This window comes from Dermacentor albipictus, chromosome 3, assembly GCF_038994185.2.
Source record: "Dermacentor albipictus isolate Rhodes 1998 colony chromosome 3, USDA_Dalb.pri_finalv2, whole genome shotgun sequence".
In the NCBI taxonomy this organism is placed as follows: Eukaryota; Metazoa; Arthropoda; class Arachnida; order Ixodida; family Ixodidae; genus Dermacentor; species Dermacentor albipictus.
Genome location: NC_091823.1, coordinates 113,524,529 through 113,542,711, shown reverse-complemented (window position 1 = coordinate 113,542,711; position 18,183 = coordinate 113,524,529). Strand labels below are relative to the sequence as shown.

The following is an 18,183-nucleotide window of genomic DNA, read 5'->3' as shown; positions in this document are numbered from 1 at the left end:
AGATTATCCTATGAATCTTTCAAAAAAATTTTCCAGTCTCTTATGGAGGCTAGGAAAGGGAAATTTATGCCGTCGATCTAGCATTGCAGCTGCCACGCTGCCTGCAAAGTCTAACACAAATCCCAACTACACTGGAGTACCACAAAAAAAAGTTCTCTTCACTCTAGCAAGTGAGGGCCCAACAAACACTTTTATTCACAATCGCAAGTCCAGCGCACCTTCAATTAAAACAGAGCAGGCACATGTCGCACCGAATGCACGTGATTTGAACTTTCTTCGCTGGAAGGCCTAACGTACATATGCACGTATTCATGCAAAGTAAAGACAAAAGGTCAATTTGAAGAAAATCAGCCCTACAAGAACATGAAATTTTAATGTCTTCACGGTGCTTTTCTTTGTCCAGTCAAGGATTGTACTAAATAATTTAGACAACAATAAATACAAGTGGTGCAAAGTAATGGGCGGTTCACATTTCAAAACAAAATAGAAGCAACATTCAGCTCAGATCAACACAAAATACTATGCCCGCATGACTGTAAAACGCACAGTGAGCACAAAGTGAATAAGATCACTTTGTGCCTATTCCTGCACCAACACATTACGTCTTCAGTCAGTTTATTACTAAAAGAAAACAGTGTATCAGACAGCACATAATTTGGTGAACCAGTCTCCAACAGTTTCCTGAAACCCGCAGGCCTACAGAAGGTTGTCCACAGAAAAATCCTTCCATTTCAAACACCACTGGCAGTGCACATGCTATTTACAACACATATAACATTATAGAATATTTTTTTACTGCTTTCAAAAGGGCTCCGAAACCGAAAAAAAAAAATGACAACAGTCAGGCATAAATGCGTGCTGCAAAACACTTGTCCCCTCGTGGGCAGAACCCAATGTCAAGAAGAAAAAAAGTCAAGAGTGCAGTTTCTTTTTAAACGTCAGCACAATCCCACTGTATCACACCCACTGTATCACACAGCAGCTTAGTCTGTGACTTCCTGTGTCACTCACAGCTGGTCAACAGCGCTTCTTACACTTGTTGGGTGGAATGTCAATATCAATTGCATCGTTGCCCAAGATGAGCCGAATACGCTTAGCTCCAACAGTAGCAGGAGACGGTTTTTCCTCCCGCCTGCGCGCATGTTTGCGGTGTTCACTCGCCTTCTTTTTGTCTTTCTTCTTTTTCTTCTTCTTGCGAGGCGATTCAGGCGACAGGAGTGGAGGTGACAACACCTCGTACACAGTCTGGCGGCGAGCTGTCGACACTGGTGAGGTGTCACCGCGCATGTGTGGATGTAGCCGGCGTATCGTCAGCTTGAGGCAACCCAGGTGTTGTGATGGGGCAGCTGACTGTGCCATGGCCTGACTCGCAGGTGGTGGTGGCAGCCTCTTTGCGGGAATAATGCACATGCGAGGCACGATTCTTGCTTCTGGTTCAACTTTGGGCTCTCTTTTTGGCGCTTCTTTCTTTGGCTCCTTCTTCACCTTCTCCAGATGCTCCCGGCAATTTGCATTGCTACTTGCATGATGTGTTTTCTCTGGCAGTACAGTGACCATTGGTGCTTCAAGTATGGCAGTGTCTAATATCTGCACAAAAGGCTCCTCTTCACAGTGGGGAACCATCTGCTGCAGTTCGGGTGGTTGCTCGGTCATGTCGACTTCGCTAATCTCAGACTGAACAACATTGAAGTGGCTCAGTTCTGGCTCGGCCACGTCTTCAACAGTGATGTCTGTGAGAAGCACCTCCTGTTCAATCATTTCACAATCAATTGGTTCAGCTTGGACCATTTCTGCATCAATCACCTCAGCCTGAACAACTTCTGGCTGAACCACTTCTGCCTGAACCACTTCCACTTCCATCACCTCTGACTGAACAACTTCTGGTTGAACGATTTCTGATACTACTAACTCCGGTGCAACAATTTCTGGTGCTTCACCCATTTCTGATGTTTCAACTCCACACATATCCACTTCTGCATCAAATACTACCTCTGGTGGACATTCCTCAGTTTTCTTGATTACCTCTTCCTGTTTTTCTGCAACAGAGAGACGAGTGTCGGCAGTTTCCTCAAGTGGTTTGCTCACCTGTTCCCTTTTCATTGCACTTGCACCCTCAAACAAAGGGGCATGATCAGCTGAAGGTGCCTTGACACACCGTAGCCTCCTCGGATGCCTCCTGTCCCTCCTCGAAGACACAGGAACGCGAACTTCCCTGGCAGTTTGAAGAGGCTTTCTTGTTTCCACAGCCTTGCACGACTCTGTAGGACTTGGCTTGCCAGACACAACCTCACTCACCTCATTCACTGGTTCAGGGGACACTTCCTTATGCGACTCTTCTGTGTCTATACTAGAGGCTTCGGAACAAGCAACTTCAGCAGGCTTTGGCGAAGAGCCACTTAGTGGGGACGGGCACGGGGACGATGGTTGTTCTTGTTTTGTCTCTAGCTTGTCGAGGGGCTTTGCCTCGGGTGAGTTGCTCGCAGTTGCCACGGCTTTGTTGTCCGATCGGTGTTGGTTTCGAGCCCTTGTCATGACTGTCATCGTGACGGTTGCCTCGTTCTCCTGCAGAGCACTGTCACTCTCTTCAGATGAATGAAGAGCACCGTTGATAATTGCTTCTTTGAGCGTTATGGCCGGTGGACCGACAGAAGACGGCTGCACAAAATGTTTACTGGCCAACACCGACTTGGATGATGCATTTTTTCCTATGTGGCCGGGCATCAGTGGACGGTCCTGCAGCACATCAGTATTTCCCAGTGGTTTCTTGTGGCCTGAAATGTAGAAACAGATAGAGCTGCTCAACAACTAAAAAAGGCAATAAAACAAAACAACGAAAGGTGTACTAAAAGGCAACAAGGCAAAGCCATCAACAGAGCTGACAAAAAGAGTAAACATGGTGTGGCTACTGTATCACTACACCTGCATTCAATGGATGCAAAGGCTGCACATGACCCACAGTGCCCTATGGGGCAGGACCTCATGCAGGAAATGCTCAGGGTTGGGCAGACATAAAGGACTGATGACATGACATTTATGACTTGTCACTCTATCTATTTTTTACCCTGTAAACCTTAGAAAAGTATGCTGGAAACAAGAGCAACCTAAATATTTTGCTATTAATACTTTTTTTTACGAAGCGGTTTCTGTTTTGGTACCCAGGAAGCGAATGTGCCGTGGCATCATGATGCATTGGTTCACTCCGTTGTTCCTGTGATCTCTGCAGCTGCCAAACACAAGCGTAGCTAGAAGCCATGTGTGCAGCACTCTTGTTTACTTTACAGCACAGCTGTTCAGGGAAGTACTGCAATGGTTTTCAAGTGGCAAAGGCCACCTTACAGCAGCGTGGTTGATATCGAACGTAAATGCAAGGCAGTGTATGTCAGAGCCCGAAATTTGCTTTGAAACATAATGATTGATGATCATAAAATAAAAGTTACCAGGCTTATACCTCATTTAAATAGACAACAATTTATTCACATGTTTTATTTAACAAGCAGTCTGCAATTTTTCTGTTTCTCACGTCACATTATACCTGGTGATACGAAATTTCCAGAGATATTGAAGCCGTGAGAATGAACATAGAAAGGCAGTTTTTTTCCCAGTAATTTTGGAAACGCTGGAAAAATATCTTAGCATTTCACAGCACAGGGAAGTTGACATAACAGCAGATGAGGGTGCATGCAAAGACATGTTTATGAATGTTTTGGGCTGATATAGATACTCTACAAGAAATAACCCACTTTTTTTATTCACTCAGATTCTTGGTAGCTTTCGGAATTCTCGTCTACCAATCATGAAAGCCATGCACCTTATTTTATGAGGGAGGCGAGCCTGGTGTACTGTCTGCACACTTCTGGAACTTTAATTTTTCACACTGCAGATGGAGCGGGTTTGCCACTTGGTCAATTACATAACCTGCAATGGCAAAACCTAGACCTAACATTTGTTTGGCTTTAAACAAGCACAACAGTGGGCAATGAGCAGCCATACAGATTCCGTTTTGCAGCCCAAAAGAAACCATTCAATGACAGTAAGGTATTCATTAAAATTGTCTTTATTCTGTGAAAAAATGTTTGGTGAATAATCAAAGAATTAAAGACCAAACATATCTTTCTCTAAATTTCTGAGCACACCTGAATGCCGTCAGACAAGTGTGATGTCGCGAATTAAAATTTGTTTTCTTGTATTTGGGCTGATTTAGCACCAGATTTCATAACTCATAACTTTCAGGTTCTCATAACTTTCTAGGTTGAGCCTTTGGTTCAGGTTCGTTCAGAACGCAGTGCAGTCCTTTGATGAAAAACAGTTAAACATAGGTGCGTGCAAGTGCTATCGAAATCCATGACCTCTTGACGAGGCAGTGTAGGCAGCGTTGCCATCTGGATTTTGTTCTTGTATCTTTTCTGCCTTGCGAAGCTTCCCACTTACGGTAAAGGAAGATTTTTTGCCATTTGTGAAGTGCAATATACTAATGCTGCTTAATTTACCCATTATCTTCAGTACCTCCCAACATCAAATCTAGTGAATGAAATTATTTGTCACACGCAACACCTTCAAAATCATTTGCTAGAAGTACGTCAGTTCAAGCAGACGGCCCACCACCTCAGAAGCTGACAGCATGAAGGCTCGCATCAAGATTGAGAACCAATGGACAGATAAAACTTCAGTGGAGGTTTTCTTTGTTAGAACGAGACAGAAAGCCAGACCAAATTGTTCCTCTGCAGAGAGCAGCTACAGGCGGAATAATTATAGAAAGTACTAAGGCTCGGGGTGGCTGCTCGAAAATGCTGCACAGAATTACCGACTTCTTGGCTCAGGCGCATTTTACACTAGGCAAAAAGAGTGCTGAAGTTCTGACACAGAATTTTTGTGTCCAAATCTTCATGCATTTTACGTAGTTGTAATTTATAATAAGAAAGCTTCATTTAGTCTAATGAGCCATGAATAATTGCTTATAGAACATTTTATGTGACCCAGTTCAAAATGCACACATGAAAAAAACTAATCTTGTCAATGAAAGTGTAGGTGACGATCACGTGGTACATGTATCCCAAACAACTAAATGGCACTGCAGTCAGCCTGATGCAGTGGTCAAAGGCTATACAATGATCTCATTCCAGAGAGTGCCATATTTCTCATTCATGTTGCAAGCTTCTTTTATATCCATGTCATGCGGGCAAATTTAATGTCACTTCGAGCAAGTGCACTTCAGTGTACCGAGTGTCACTTTCGTGGCGCACTGCTACACGCGAAAGAAACGTGTCCTTTGGCGTTGATGACAATGGCAATGGGTGAATCAGTAGGCATAACATAAGTTTGTTGTATTAAGCATGGTTTTCAAAATAACAGTGTGTTATAGTTAAAAAGAGCATTTAGAATAAAGTTTTTTGCAAATGAAGGAGTTCAGTGCAGCCACAATAATATTATAGATCGTCACAAGCATTGGCAAGAGAGCATTGCATCCAAGGCTAACAGACGAAAAATGCCGGATACCATTGCAGATGGCACAAGAAGGGATCATGAGCATTTGGGGCGCGTCATTACAGCATTTATTTGTTGCTTACGGACCACTCCAGAACTGTGCTCACCTTTCATGCACTCGGAGAATAAAGAAAATTGCATCAATTTTTGCACATTCAAGAGCATGTCTGCTAAAGACGCAAGCAACGCACAGTCAGCTTGGCTGTGAAACGGCCAAGAAGTTAAATTGACACACTCACACTATGCTCAATTTATTCGTCAGCTGAGAAAGGGCAGCATTCCAGTTTTCACCGCTTGACGAAAGGGTGTGCCGTTTGAGCATCTATACAGCATTTGTACCACAACGACGAATGTGTCACCATCCTAAATGGTGAGAATCAGTGCTATCGAGGCACCCCATGCAAGAACACCTTGGTCTCCTCGTCCAACCATGTCATCACTGATGCACTACTTCCGTTCAATAAACTTGGAACAGACGATGGTGGCTGCACAGTCAGGGTGGCTAGCACAGGCGTACACAGGCATAAACAGTTGCAATGCCATCACACAAGCAGCCCGAGATCGAGAATAGTGCAGTAGCTTTCTCATCTTTAAGTATGGCACATTTTATAAGCGTATAACATTTCCAGTCACGAGAAAGCTGGTTTAAAATTACTACCGAATCTGCTTTCAATATCAGTTTATTCACTCGATGCCAAGTGCGTTCTGCAGCAAGTGTCACTGAGCGTTCCCGTGTGACAGCCTGCGAATGATACTAGCGGCAAAGTGCACTCATTCAAAATGACACCAAATTTGCCCTTGTGACAGGAATATTAAAATGCAGGGTAACCCACTTTCACTCGTCTAATGGAGTGGTGGTGGACTCGGCTATTAGCGGCATGGTCGCGTATGTCTCTGTGCATGTGCGTGTGTGCGCACGCACGCTTCAGTATTGTGTCAGGTACCATAAAGCCACCATATCAGGTTTTGGTGACCCGAAACATCTGCTTTTTCCCAGTCTGAAACCACGCTATGCTTGGCATGCATTCTGAACTGGTCCCGTTAAACTGTAACGTAATTATTCGCTGTGTTCTTGAAAATTGAGGCTCCATAGGGTAATTACTATGTTGACAGCTATCCAATAAACAAATATGACGAAACTGTTCCACGAGTACTCCTCTAAAAACGGTGTATTTTGTTCTGTATACCGTACCAGACGTCCATGGACGCTAGGCAAGGCATCTGAGAAGCCTTCAAAGCCATTTCTTTCTGGATCGTTGCAAATTAGCACATTATCAGGAGTGACCTCCCAGTCATCTTTTATTCCAAAAAGGTTGAATTCTGTGTCACGCAATAGGTGAAGCACATAAAGGTTGATACTCTGAGCGCAACAAACGAAGGCGATGCAGCACGCCACCACCATCAAAAATGTTACACAAATTGGATTAAATAATATGTCACCTGAATTTTGACAGTGCCAAAGTGACACTTATCTAACTTCCACATAGCTGACTTCAATGCACTCCATTTTATTGTATAAATATGGACCCTTTGTTTTGTTCTTTTTCCACTTTTGTAGGCCCTGGGAAAAAAACAAGAAATAACAGTGTTTCCCCCAAATTCTCAATTTCTTTCCAAAGCCTTCACACGTTTAATTATACTGGCTCCACGTTGGTGGTCAGCAAGAAGTCTGTAGAACTGTGGCATTGAAAGGTGACGCCATAGTGCTGCAACGCAGCTTACGTGAAAGCCATCACTCTGAACAGCCAGTCGTGGCCTCACTTGGTCGCTGCAGTGTTCAAGTATGGTCTTGAGCTGGCAAACTGTCTCCAAGTAATTTCCACGGGTGTAAGAACTCTCTTGCATATAACTTCCCTGTCTTTTATGCATCAGTTTTCAGACTGGCATGCATCTGTGAAGGATTTCTTTTTATTATGAGTGAGTGATCGTCACACTTATCCGTAGTGTTACACAACGTGAACAAATTTTGCTTTGTATCATGACGTCACAATGGTTCCCATGACGCCAGTATCGACTCTTTGAGACCGATTTTAGTATCACATTAAAATATCTTATAAGCAATTCCCCACCTTCACATTTGTTAAGTCTTGTTCCTTTACATGCTAGAAATGTACATTATAACTTCTACAACTTATATAATATGCATACACATACCTTTGGTGGCAACGGGGAGCAGCTAATAGAGAACCATTTTTTTTTTACTCGATTCTAACATGTATATCTGTCGTAATATTTCAGGAAAAAAATTAGTGTGTGGTATAATCTGGTGAATATTGCATGTAAATTTAAGTTCAGGGTATTAAGGTTTAACTGTACTTGCGAAATGTAAGCCGAGGAGTAGTGAAGTCATGTCTGTTTAACATAAATCCTAAGACTGGCACCATTTCCGAAATATGTGACCTTAAAATGAGCTAAAAGGTATATAGGCATTCCAGTTAAATGTTTCCCAAATGTAAGCTTCTAAAGTTGAGGACGCTGAAATGCTGAGGCAACTTTTAGCAGAATTTGGGGACGGATAACCGCAATGCGGTGCTAGTATTAGGAGTTTTATTAAGCAGACATAACTTGTGGGGAGTATGTGCGTCCACTCCCTCCCACATACCCGCACTGTCACGTTCACGCATTGCGAATGTGTAGAGAGCCAGCGTAAGCCCGGAAGAGGCGTACTATACCCTCTCCTGGTTCTCCCTCCATGTCACAACATGCACACCCTCCCTGCCCTCTACCCCCATTTGCAGGAAAGGTATCCGATTGACGAAGAGGCCATTTCCCTCAGAGGGGAAAAAAGATATAAAACAGTGTCATCAGGGGAGATTAGCTCTCTGTGGCGCCCTGACCTCGTACCTGCCGGATATGGATACCTGCTGCAACCCTTCAGTTACCTTGTTTGCCTGACTATCCCACGCAACGAAGCAAGCCTATTTATTATTTATTACAGAGTGGACTTTCCTCTGCAAGTGTTAGTTATTGCTTGTAGCAATAAACAGTTAGAGCTGACACCGCTAGTTGCCTTATTTGCCTGAACCCACCGTAGCTGCAATTACATGTGCTAGGGGTTGGGGAGTAGTATGGAACGACTGTGTGTGGCTAGATCTGAAGCTTGCCTTCAGCCATGGTCACACATAGAGTGTACTTCCCAGAAACTTCTCCACTCCCTGGCTCAGATTTCGCAATTACGTGTGCCCATAATTCGAACGATATTAACACATTAGGTAATTGGCGAAATTATCTTTTTCTTGCTGCTAATAACTGCCTAGTGGTGTGGCCAATCTACAAAAGCAGCAGGGGGCTAAGTATGTCAGTTTCCTGATACCCGATATATCATGAAAACATTCTGTGCATGTTGAATCATGAACAATTCCCTGTTGTGCTACCAATGCTACCATGATCAAAGAAATTGTGGTGACCTTTAACTTGTCATTGATTAATTACCTACTACCCCTACTTCACCATCTCCATTTGCAAAAAGCACTGTGTATTCCAAAGGATGTAATAAGTCCAGCTTTTCCTTTTCTTTTTTGGCATTCTCACACTCCTTCTGCATTTCTTACTTTTCTAAGAGAGGAAAATAAAATGTTTGGTTTGATGCCCAAAGCCACATTCAAATTTGATTAAGTGAGTTGTTTCTGCGTTTTCGTAACGGAACTCATAAATCTTTGTGCACTGTTGTTTTTCGGGCTTGTACACCAACACTGCATTACACAGCGGACATTTTCCCAACGTCTTCTTGATGCAAGCTTCTGGCAACTTGAATTGCCACAACGATGCTAAGTTATTCTCACAGCAATCAAGCACTCAAAATGCACTTTCACTTGAGGAACTAAATGAGATTAGCTATGGCAAAACCTACAGGAAGTGCTCAACAATTACTGTCACAAAACAGCATTTCCAAATACTTTTCAAAAACAACCAATTTCAAGCGTAATTTGTAGCCACTTAAAAATTTTACACACCTTCATTTAAAGTTCAGCGCTTAGAATCTCACTGTGCAACCAGGACACAGCATATTAAAGGGACACTAAAGGTAAATATTAAGTCTACGTGGACTCTTTAAATACCGCTATCCAACCGGGGGAGTGGTGACGTCGCATACGCCATCACTACCCTTTGCTGCCGTCGGTGAATAAAATGGTGCCCGAGAGGTGGCACTGAGCCAAGACAGAGCGGTGGATTCGCCGCTGCAGCTGCTTTTTTGTAAAGTGGCGTAGACCTTTCAGGCATCCCGCGACATAACCTGGAAGTTGAAATGTCTGCTACTTGCAGTTTGTGAGCCAGCGAAACTCGCGCAGCACAACGTGATAACTGCTGAAATGCGAAAACGTAGGCTGCACAGAGTCGAGCGAAAACGAAACCTTTCGACCACCCGCGTGGTTGTCGAGGGTAATTTCAATGAGTTCTTTTTTCTAAAAGTGAAATAGAACAGAATAAGTAGCATTTTATTTCGTCTTTTAATCCAATACAATGTTATATATTGTGACGAGTGGTTGAGTAGTGGCGACAGAATTTAAGTGAGGAGTGCCTTCATCATCAGGCACGTGCCTGAATGTCCTGGGGGAGTTTTTAATCATGTCCTGCATTTACCTCAGTTTTTATTTATTATTAAGGTCCTATTTGCAATAATATTGACGCCTTAGAGATTCTCGGGCATTAATCTATCATTTAAGTTTGAGTTAATATTTGCCTTTAGTGTCCCTTTAAAACTAAAAACTCGGTTTGAGCATATGGCCTCTGGCAGTAAGTGTTGCAACTTTCACAGCATGACTCACCTGCACTTGCTCTAGTACTAAGACGGTTGCTCTGGTTGTTGCTGTGCCGGGAGAGGGCTCTCCGAGCAGTCTTGCCACCTGCAACAGAAATGAAAAAGTAAATATTGCCATAAAGTTCCGAGAAAGTCCCCTTCCACCCCCCTTCTTGGTAAAAGATAATCCGAGAACACTTGCAGGGGGAAAGGGGGTTCCTTTCACTGTCACGGACCAAAATTCAAGGGCTGTCAGCACCGAATCCGGTGATCGGCGAGCTAGGCCTGTACCATCTCCCAATAGTCGCAGGCTCACCCGGCTTGCTCGTTTGCTTCCGCCGGCATCGCTAAATCAAATGTATTGCAATTTAAGAGCAACATAATTGTGTACACGTTATGCTGACCAACATAGGTGCTTTATTATGAGTTGCATGTGGTCGTATCGCAAACGCCTCTGGTCTCCGATTTGATGGCCTAGTGAGCTAAGCTTGCCGGCTCCTAGTCATCGGCGTCTGTCAATGGAGCCAACACTTCCAACGTGACCTTGTGGAAGTTAATCTACGTTGCTTGCATAGTCATGTTCATATTGGCACCTTTTATTCAAAATGAAAGATCTGTGTAAACACATTTGTTTTCATTTTATTTGCAATGTCATTCCGAGCATCCATGCAGGAACGCCAGTTCCGGGCAGAGCTACGTGCCGCTCACTCATTCATACCGTGTGTTTAGAACTGTTGTATGCAGCAAGTCGGACTCTGACTTCGCACGTTTAACCAAAATGGCAATTGAAAAAGGCTATGGCTATGCAGATACCTGGCTACAGGGAACTACCGGGCCTCGGTAGAAATGCGGTTAAACACTAAATTTTTTTCTCATTAAATTGTATCATTTCATGTAATTTAATATGCAATTACATAAAATGTTGTCAAAGAAACTGTAGCCAAGCAGCCCAGTGAAAATGCACGAAGCAGTGAACAGGGTGAAGAGAGGGAGGGGGTGCCAATTTCAAGCCACCCGAATGTGGAGGGGGGCACTTGCACAAGTATGGGTGCTTGGTCGGAATGTTACGGTAATTACCGTATTTACTGAAATGTGACATGCACTTTTTTTCAGATGAAACAGCTTCAAAGTTGCATGCGCGTTAGAATCAAGTACAGTAAAACCTCGTTAATTCGGCCCCCGTTATTTAGGAAATTCTGTTAATTCGGATGCGCCGTCTGGTCCCGTCAAACATGTACATAACCCCATGGCACGAAACTCCCGTTAATTCGGACACATTTGGTCATACTTCGGTTCATTCAGAAAGCTTGCGAAGCTCAGAGGCACGTGAGGCATATAGAACCGGGTGGCACTAGGGGGTCTTCAAATCGCACCGCCAGCGATGGCATCTCCAATTAGCATGTGCCGATCTCAAAGGCCATGCTTGCACGTGCTGAGAGTGCTGAAAGGCCGGAAATACGTCAAGGCCACCATGTTTATTTTATTGCTACATAATGGACCTACCAACATCTCAAAAAACATGGCGGCAATGACGTACTTCTGGCTTTGCAGTCGCTTTTGGCGCTTGGCACTATCTCTGTATCGCTATGGTTATCGGTACGGTAGTTATCGGTCTTTGCTAGCAACCCTTATCTATACATACATGTTTTTTTCCTTGTATTGCTGTCCGCCATTTCTAACGTTGTCTCTTGCTTGTGCAGTCGTGTAGTTGCGAAGTTGAGCAGTTTTTTTTTCGTTGTCGTTTTTATAGTGTTTATCGGTTTGCATCAGGTGCGTGTGCGAGGATGGCAGAAGTTTGTTGTGTGTGTGTGTTAAATTTTGTTTGCACTTTTCTTTTTTTTGTTTATACGTTGTTTTTTCTTGACATCGTGTGTGTGCCCGTCGCTTCATTGCCGCGCCTAGCCGCGCCACGCAAGCAGCGCCACCAAGTGCTCTCGTGCCCCACCGAAGCGGGCGAAGTATGAGGCGAAGGATTTGGCAACAAAAGTAGAAATATTGAAAGCCGTGAAGGCAGGGACGCCTTGGCAGGTCATAATGAATAAATTCAACGTAAAGAGAAGCACGCTCAGCACATTCTTGAAAAATGAAGCGGAAATTCTTCAGGCGTACAACAGCGACAAGTTCGCTGACAACAGGAAGAGACTGCGAACGGCAATCCAGGGATGCGGATGTTAACCGAAATGCTGAGGAAGATGACAGTCGCTTCAACAGATTTCTGCCTCCGGACGTCCCACTGGATGAATGCATCCACATCGATAGTGACGCTGCCGTTGCCGGTTGCCTCAACTACGACGAAATACTGGATGTACTAGGTGACGAAGAGCCCGACTCTGATAGCAAAAATGCACCCGTCATGGATGCGTGTGAAGTGCCGCGTCGCACTGCTAAAGAGGCTGATGACGCCCTTAAAGTTTTGGAGGACATCTGTGTCGTTTCTCCCGACAGTCTGCGTGGACTGCACCACCTCCAAGAACTCAGAAAAATTGTGCTTTCCGTGCAAATTTCTCGCGTGCAACAAGCAACAATAACCAGTTTTTTTCATTAAGTAAAAGTATGTTGATGATTTAGGCATTTTTTGAGTTATTATTGTCGAAACCTTGTTAATTCGACATTCGGTAAATTCTGACATTTTCTCCGGTCCCATGAAATCCGAATTAATGGGGTTTTACTGTATGACCCTAAATCTGCATTACCGCAGGCTTATTTACCCTCGGAATGACTTTGGAAATAAAGTGAAAACAAACATGTTTACACGCCCATCCCCAAGGTGCAGCGGTGTACCCAGCAACCTCGTGCTGAACTGAACGGAGTGCAAGGCAAGCTACCGTCATGGTGACGCCCTTGAACCTTGCAGTGAGTGAGGGCAGCCCAGCACACCATGACTGGAACCACCTGCACATTTTCGTTTGTGGTGCTGTACACCTTTTCTCAATTGAACAGGCCCCATATTTCCATTGGCATTTCTAAATGGCTGCCTCGTACAAGCTTTGAGCCTAGCTGCTGTAGCTTTGAGCCTACCTGCCGTAGCTTACTATATGTGCTGTAGTATGTGTGCTCAGGTTAGTCCACTGTCTGTCTTCCCATTTTCTGCGTTTGCTCTATCAGCATAGAAGTGCCAACTACGAAGACACACCCGAGTTCATCCTGATGGCGCAATTAAAGGTTAGTTAATTCGGGTTTAATGGCGCAAAAGCAACTAAGGTCATGCGCGCCAGCCACAATTAAAAGGAAAGTGATCACGTGTGTGGAGACGAGCAGAAATGGGGCTGCATCACGGGCGTTATGAATTCTCGAAGCCTGTGTGCGAGACTCAGACAAAAACAAAAGGAGAGCCGTTCTACTCTGGTGGTTGCCAAGTACGGTGTGGCTGCGCGGCCCCTATCTTGAAAGCGATCTGTGGTGGGAACAGAGTCTACATGCCTAGGCACACTGCACGGTGCTCTCGTCGCTTAGTTCATGTTGAAGCAAGAGGCAGCACGAAGGTCAATTCGCTCGCTCCTGCTACCGCACTTCCTCACTCCCGCGTTTTGATAGCAAGTTTCTATGGTCATTGAGTGAGAAGTGTTTATGTTTGCTTGTGCACACGTGACACCATACTTGTTATTTAATTAGTAAACAAATGTTTATGAGTTCTTATGGTCAATAAGGCTACTATCCTTACATTATATAGCTGTCTACTAATTTGTTATCCCAACTGATGCTTCGCCTTTCGGGCAAAACTGTGACCTTTTTTCTTCATTGCAACTTTAGAGCATCAGGAGTAAATCTGTTTTTTCGATTAAAGAAAGTTGTATTTCTGTATGAAAGAATGAGGTGTGCGGCACTGTAAAGGACTTTTCTTTTTCAGGTTACGAAAAATGGGTGCGCGTTACAATTGAGGGTGCTCTATTTAGAATCAAGTCAATATGGTAAGCCAGCTCTGGTACTATTCAATATTGCAGCCACCACAAAGTGGCTCCATTACTGAGTGACAATCTTCAATGATAACTAAAGATGTAAACAGGCGGGTACCAGTTATTCAACTGCATTACTGTAGCAGGCAACCAGAGCAGAAGGGGCACAAACCAAAAGAACAATGAAAGAGACTTCGACTTAGTATAGTTAAACCTTGGTATAACGAAGTTGGTAAAATTGCCGACTTGCTTCGTTAAATCAAAATTTCGTTACATTCAAATTGAGCTTTATGCAAATAAGTGAAGTCACCGATGGATTTTTCTTACATGGAAGGGACGCAAAATTTTGCGATTTATCGGGCAATCGGTAAAAGCGAATATGTATTTAAAAAATTTATATTGTTGTATTTGAGAGACGGCGACAAAAGATACGGTTTCATGCCATGTCAAGAACATCTTCACGTTGGCAGTACAATGCGAAGCCAGCCACGCTTTCGCACCCACTCTGCCTCGCGGCTGCTGGTGACGCCTGCGGTGAGACGACGCTATCATGAAAAGCGCTGGCAGCGGCGAGTGAATGCTTCGCCTGCTCCTTGCTTCAACACGTCTCCAATACTTGAGATTATGCAACCTCTAGAACAAAATGTACGGAGAGACAAAACAAAATTTTAAAGTTTTATGTGCCAATACCAACATATGATAATTATGTAACCTGTAGTAGGAGATCACGGATTAATTGTGACCACCTGAGGTCCTTTAATGTGCACCCAAATCCATGGTACATGGGCATTTTTGCATTCTGCCTCCATCGAAATGCATATCGTGTCTACCAAGCTGACATTTCCAGACTCCGCAAGTTTTCCAGGTTTTCCCTGAGTGCCCTTGCAAGATTCCTTGAGTGACACAGAACTCTGTTTTAAGCCAAGACGGGCTGACACCATGTTGCCCGATGCTGTCACTCTCTAGTAAGCATGTTAAAAATAAAAAAACGACTTAATTCAGTTTTGATAGTGAAGATTAGTGTTTATCTTATTCAAAAATGAAAAACAGAAGGAAGGCATTAGTAAAATGCAGAGCAAATAAAATATTTTTAAAAAAGTGGTAAAGCCCATTGCAAATAAGAAAACTATTGTAAGGCCTATTGCTTATCGAGTCGAACATTTTCAAATAAGAATAAAAAGAGATGCATACAGAAGCAAATATTTTCGAATATGAGCCATTTCTATTAACCGATAGCAAGCTCACTGGTATGAGCACCAAACTTTGTCACAAGTGCGATTCTCTCTCGGCAGCTGGAAAGTCAACCTCAACTGTCCTGACATACTCTCAGCCTGTGCACAATGCCTCAGTGTTGCGTTTCACTGCTTTAAAGAGTTTATTTTGGTTTGGATGAGGGGGACACCTGCATCTCAACGTCAGCCAACACTTTGTTTTTTGAGCTCAAGTTCCTTCAAAGAAGCGGCAGCAGACTTCCTCTCCCATTCATTCCTCAGTGTGGCAGTCCTTTCTGTTGTTGTCCTCCTCCCAGCATGCATTTGCCCCATGGACCATTTGAAGCATCCTCTTGGTCAGTTGTACAGTCAACGTCCAAAAAATTGGGCAGTCCGAAAAAATGAATGCATGTCTTTTACTGCCCTTAAGGGCTCAAATCGCCACAGGCACGTCCAAAGGTTACAGGAGACGGTGGGTGTACACGTGTATAATTAAGGAATACATACTGTGTCCCGTGACAATCGCCCCTTTCTACGCTCGTTAAGCTTCACAGCAATACTTCGCGTACGCTTCACCGCGTAACATTGCTGTATTGAGGCGAAGCTGACTTTCGTGAACCGGCATTATGCAACGCGTCGTACTTTCCGAGCTTTAAAGCCAATCGCGAGGATTACAAAGGTGGAGTCAGTGCCATTGCTGAGAGTGACAGATTTTTGCAATGAAAAACACGGCACCGAATGGCAAGAAGCTTAAAAGGAAGCTGAAGGGCTTTCCAGAAAAAATGAGTGAGGAGCTGTACGTAATGGTTTTCGACTCTCCGAATTCGTATATCGCATAGAAATTGAACGAAAGAAAGCGCAAACAAATTTTATTTCGACAAAAACTGCAGCAGTAGACTTTGGCAGCTCGTGTGCCTCGTTTCCGTCTGTGATTGGTAGGGCGCCTCGCGACGTCAACAACGGTGTTTGTTCGAACCGACCGCTGCTGCTACACATGAAGCATGGTGCAAGGTGGTTTGGTGCTGTTGTTTTGGCGAGATGGTTATGGTAAATTTCGAGAGCTTGTGTTTATCTGACGAGTTCGGCCTTGCTCCCTACATGTACGAGCCAATTGCGAGAAGCCGGCCTCTCCAAAAAGCAAAAGATGCTGATAGCAAGCAGTGCTTTTGACGAGAATGAAAGCGAAGTGTTAGCATCTCCTCGTGTTAGAAATGTTCTTTGGTGAGTATGTTTTTTGCAACGCTACATTCAGTGATCCAGCGAGTTCGCTTCCGGGCAAACAAATGTACTGTTATGTTCCTGAATGCCTCCTCGTCGAACGTAAGCGGGGATGCGATCGTCGGCATTTGTGCGCTGCCCCAAAGCTGTCAGCAATCTACACGGACGGTTTACATGCAGGATAAGTTTTCCGGCTCTTGTAGCACATGTAGTGACCTTCATCAGCGCGCCATCTGCACGCTGCTCATAACCGGAGCCATAAAGGCGGCGAATTCCATCAGCTACATGAGACGGCCGGTTTCTCTCTGTGTGCGAGAGATGGGGGGCGCAGCGTCCTGGCGTGTGCCAGCTTTCAAACACATGCAAACTTTACACTTGCACTGCGTTATGGTAGCTGCATGTAGGCTGTTTCACAACACACGTGTGCATAGAGAATTAACAGCGGTTTGCGACGCAACCTGAATCAAGGGCGGGAGATAAACATGCACCTTCCGTTTAGCGTGCTAACACGAAGGAGCTATCAGTAAATCAAAATGCAGGTTTGGACGAGTTTGTGTATTCATAAGGTCTTCCAAGACCAGTTACCATGTGTCTGCCCGCACATGCCCTGTATTTGTGTGTTTGTTGGGCCGACCTTTTCGCAGTGCGTTTAGAAAGCCTGCTAGCAGCAAGTCATACTCTCAATCATTCATGCATTATTGAGAAACTCTGGTAGTAATCGTTGTCATGGAAGTGGTTAGAGCACAGCACTGTTGTTCTTGAGTGCTTGAAATTCTTTCGATTCACAGCAGCCGGGTCCCACTTAGCTTAAAGCTTCTTGTCTTGCGGGAAGTAATGGAACATCGGAACATCGTCGAGGCCACTGGTGTTCATGCAACCATAGGCTGCACAGAACACCGGCATGATCGGCCCACCACTTCAACTGATGCTGCGCATGTCAACTACCGCTCTACATGCACACAAAGCAATACAGGGTAGAGCGAAGCAGATTATGACAGCACGCACACAGAAACAACCGTGGTCAGGCATGGTCGTGGAGACTGCGAAGGAATGGAACACCAGTGCAGACGTCACTACGCCGCGGTTTCCGGTCTCCGCTCGCAATGTCAGCGCCAGCAGCAGTACGCTGCGCTCGACGGGGGGCGGAGTGACAGCACAATTTTAACCGGTGACTGCATCGCTCCTAAGTGAAAAATTCCCCCCAAAATTTTACCTGCATGGTTTACAAGGTTCCCGCATCCGTATATGAGTGTCTTATTAAATTCTACAGACTCTTCAGCTTCCCTTTAATAGCGAATGTGAAAGCAGCTCAGCCTAGCGTTGCAGTGGTGGTGGCTACGGCTGCCAGCGGATCTGCGTGCGAGGGTGCTGGTTCGAGGCGGCGAGATAATCAAAATGGAGGAGGTAGTGGTTATGATTAATGCCATTTCCGACCTGCGGTCACAGCAAAAACTCCGGAAAATAGGATGGTGAAGGGGTCTTGCCTCCGAAATTTCACACATTCGTATACATTGACTCTATGGGACATGGTGGTATGACGTGGTGGTACCACGAAGCCGTCCGAATTATCGGGCATGTCCCAAAAATCAGGTGTCTGAAAAATCAGGCATTGACTGTACACTGGCAACTCCTCCAGCCAACT

The 18,183-nt window shown here is 44.5% G+C and overlaps 1 protein-coding gene across 4 annotated transcripts in view; it reads right to left on the bottom strand.

Annotated features, from left to right (window-relative positions):
- Positions 1–332: 332 nt before the first annotated feature.
- The window catches only part of Hmt4-20 (Histone methyltransferase 4-20), a 47,605-nt gene continuing 29,754 nt past the window's right edge, over positions 333–18,183 (bottom strand). For all 4 annotated transcript variants that reach the window (XM_065450319.1, XM_065450316.1, XM_065450318.2 and 1 more), the window contains exons 8-9: positions 10,248–10,325; positions 333–2,771 (exon numbers count right to left, since the gene is read on the bottom strand). In XM_065450319.1, the coding sequence (XP_065306391.1) occupies positions 1,018–2,771; positions 10,248–10,325 (1,832 nt within the window). In that variant the 3' untranslated portion in view covers positions 333–1,017. The remainder of the gene's footprint in view (positions 2,772–10,247; positions 10,326–18,183) is intronic.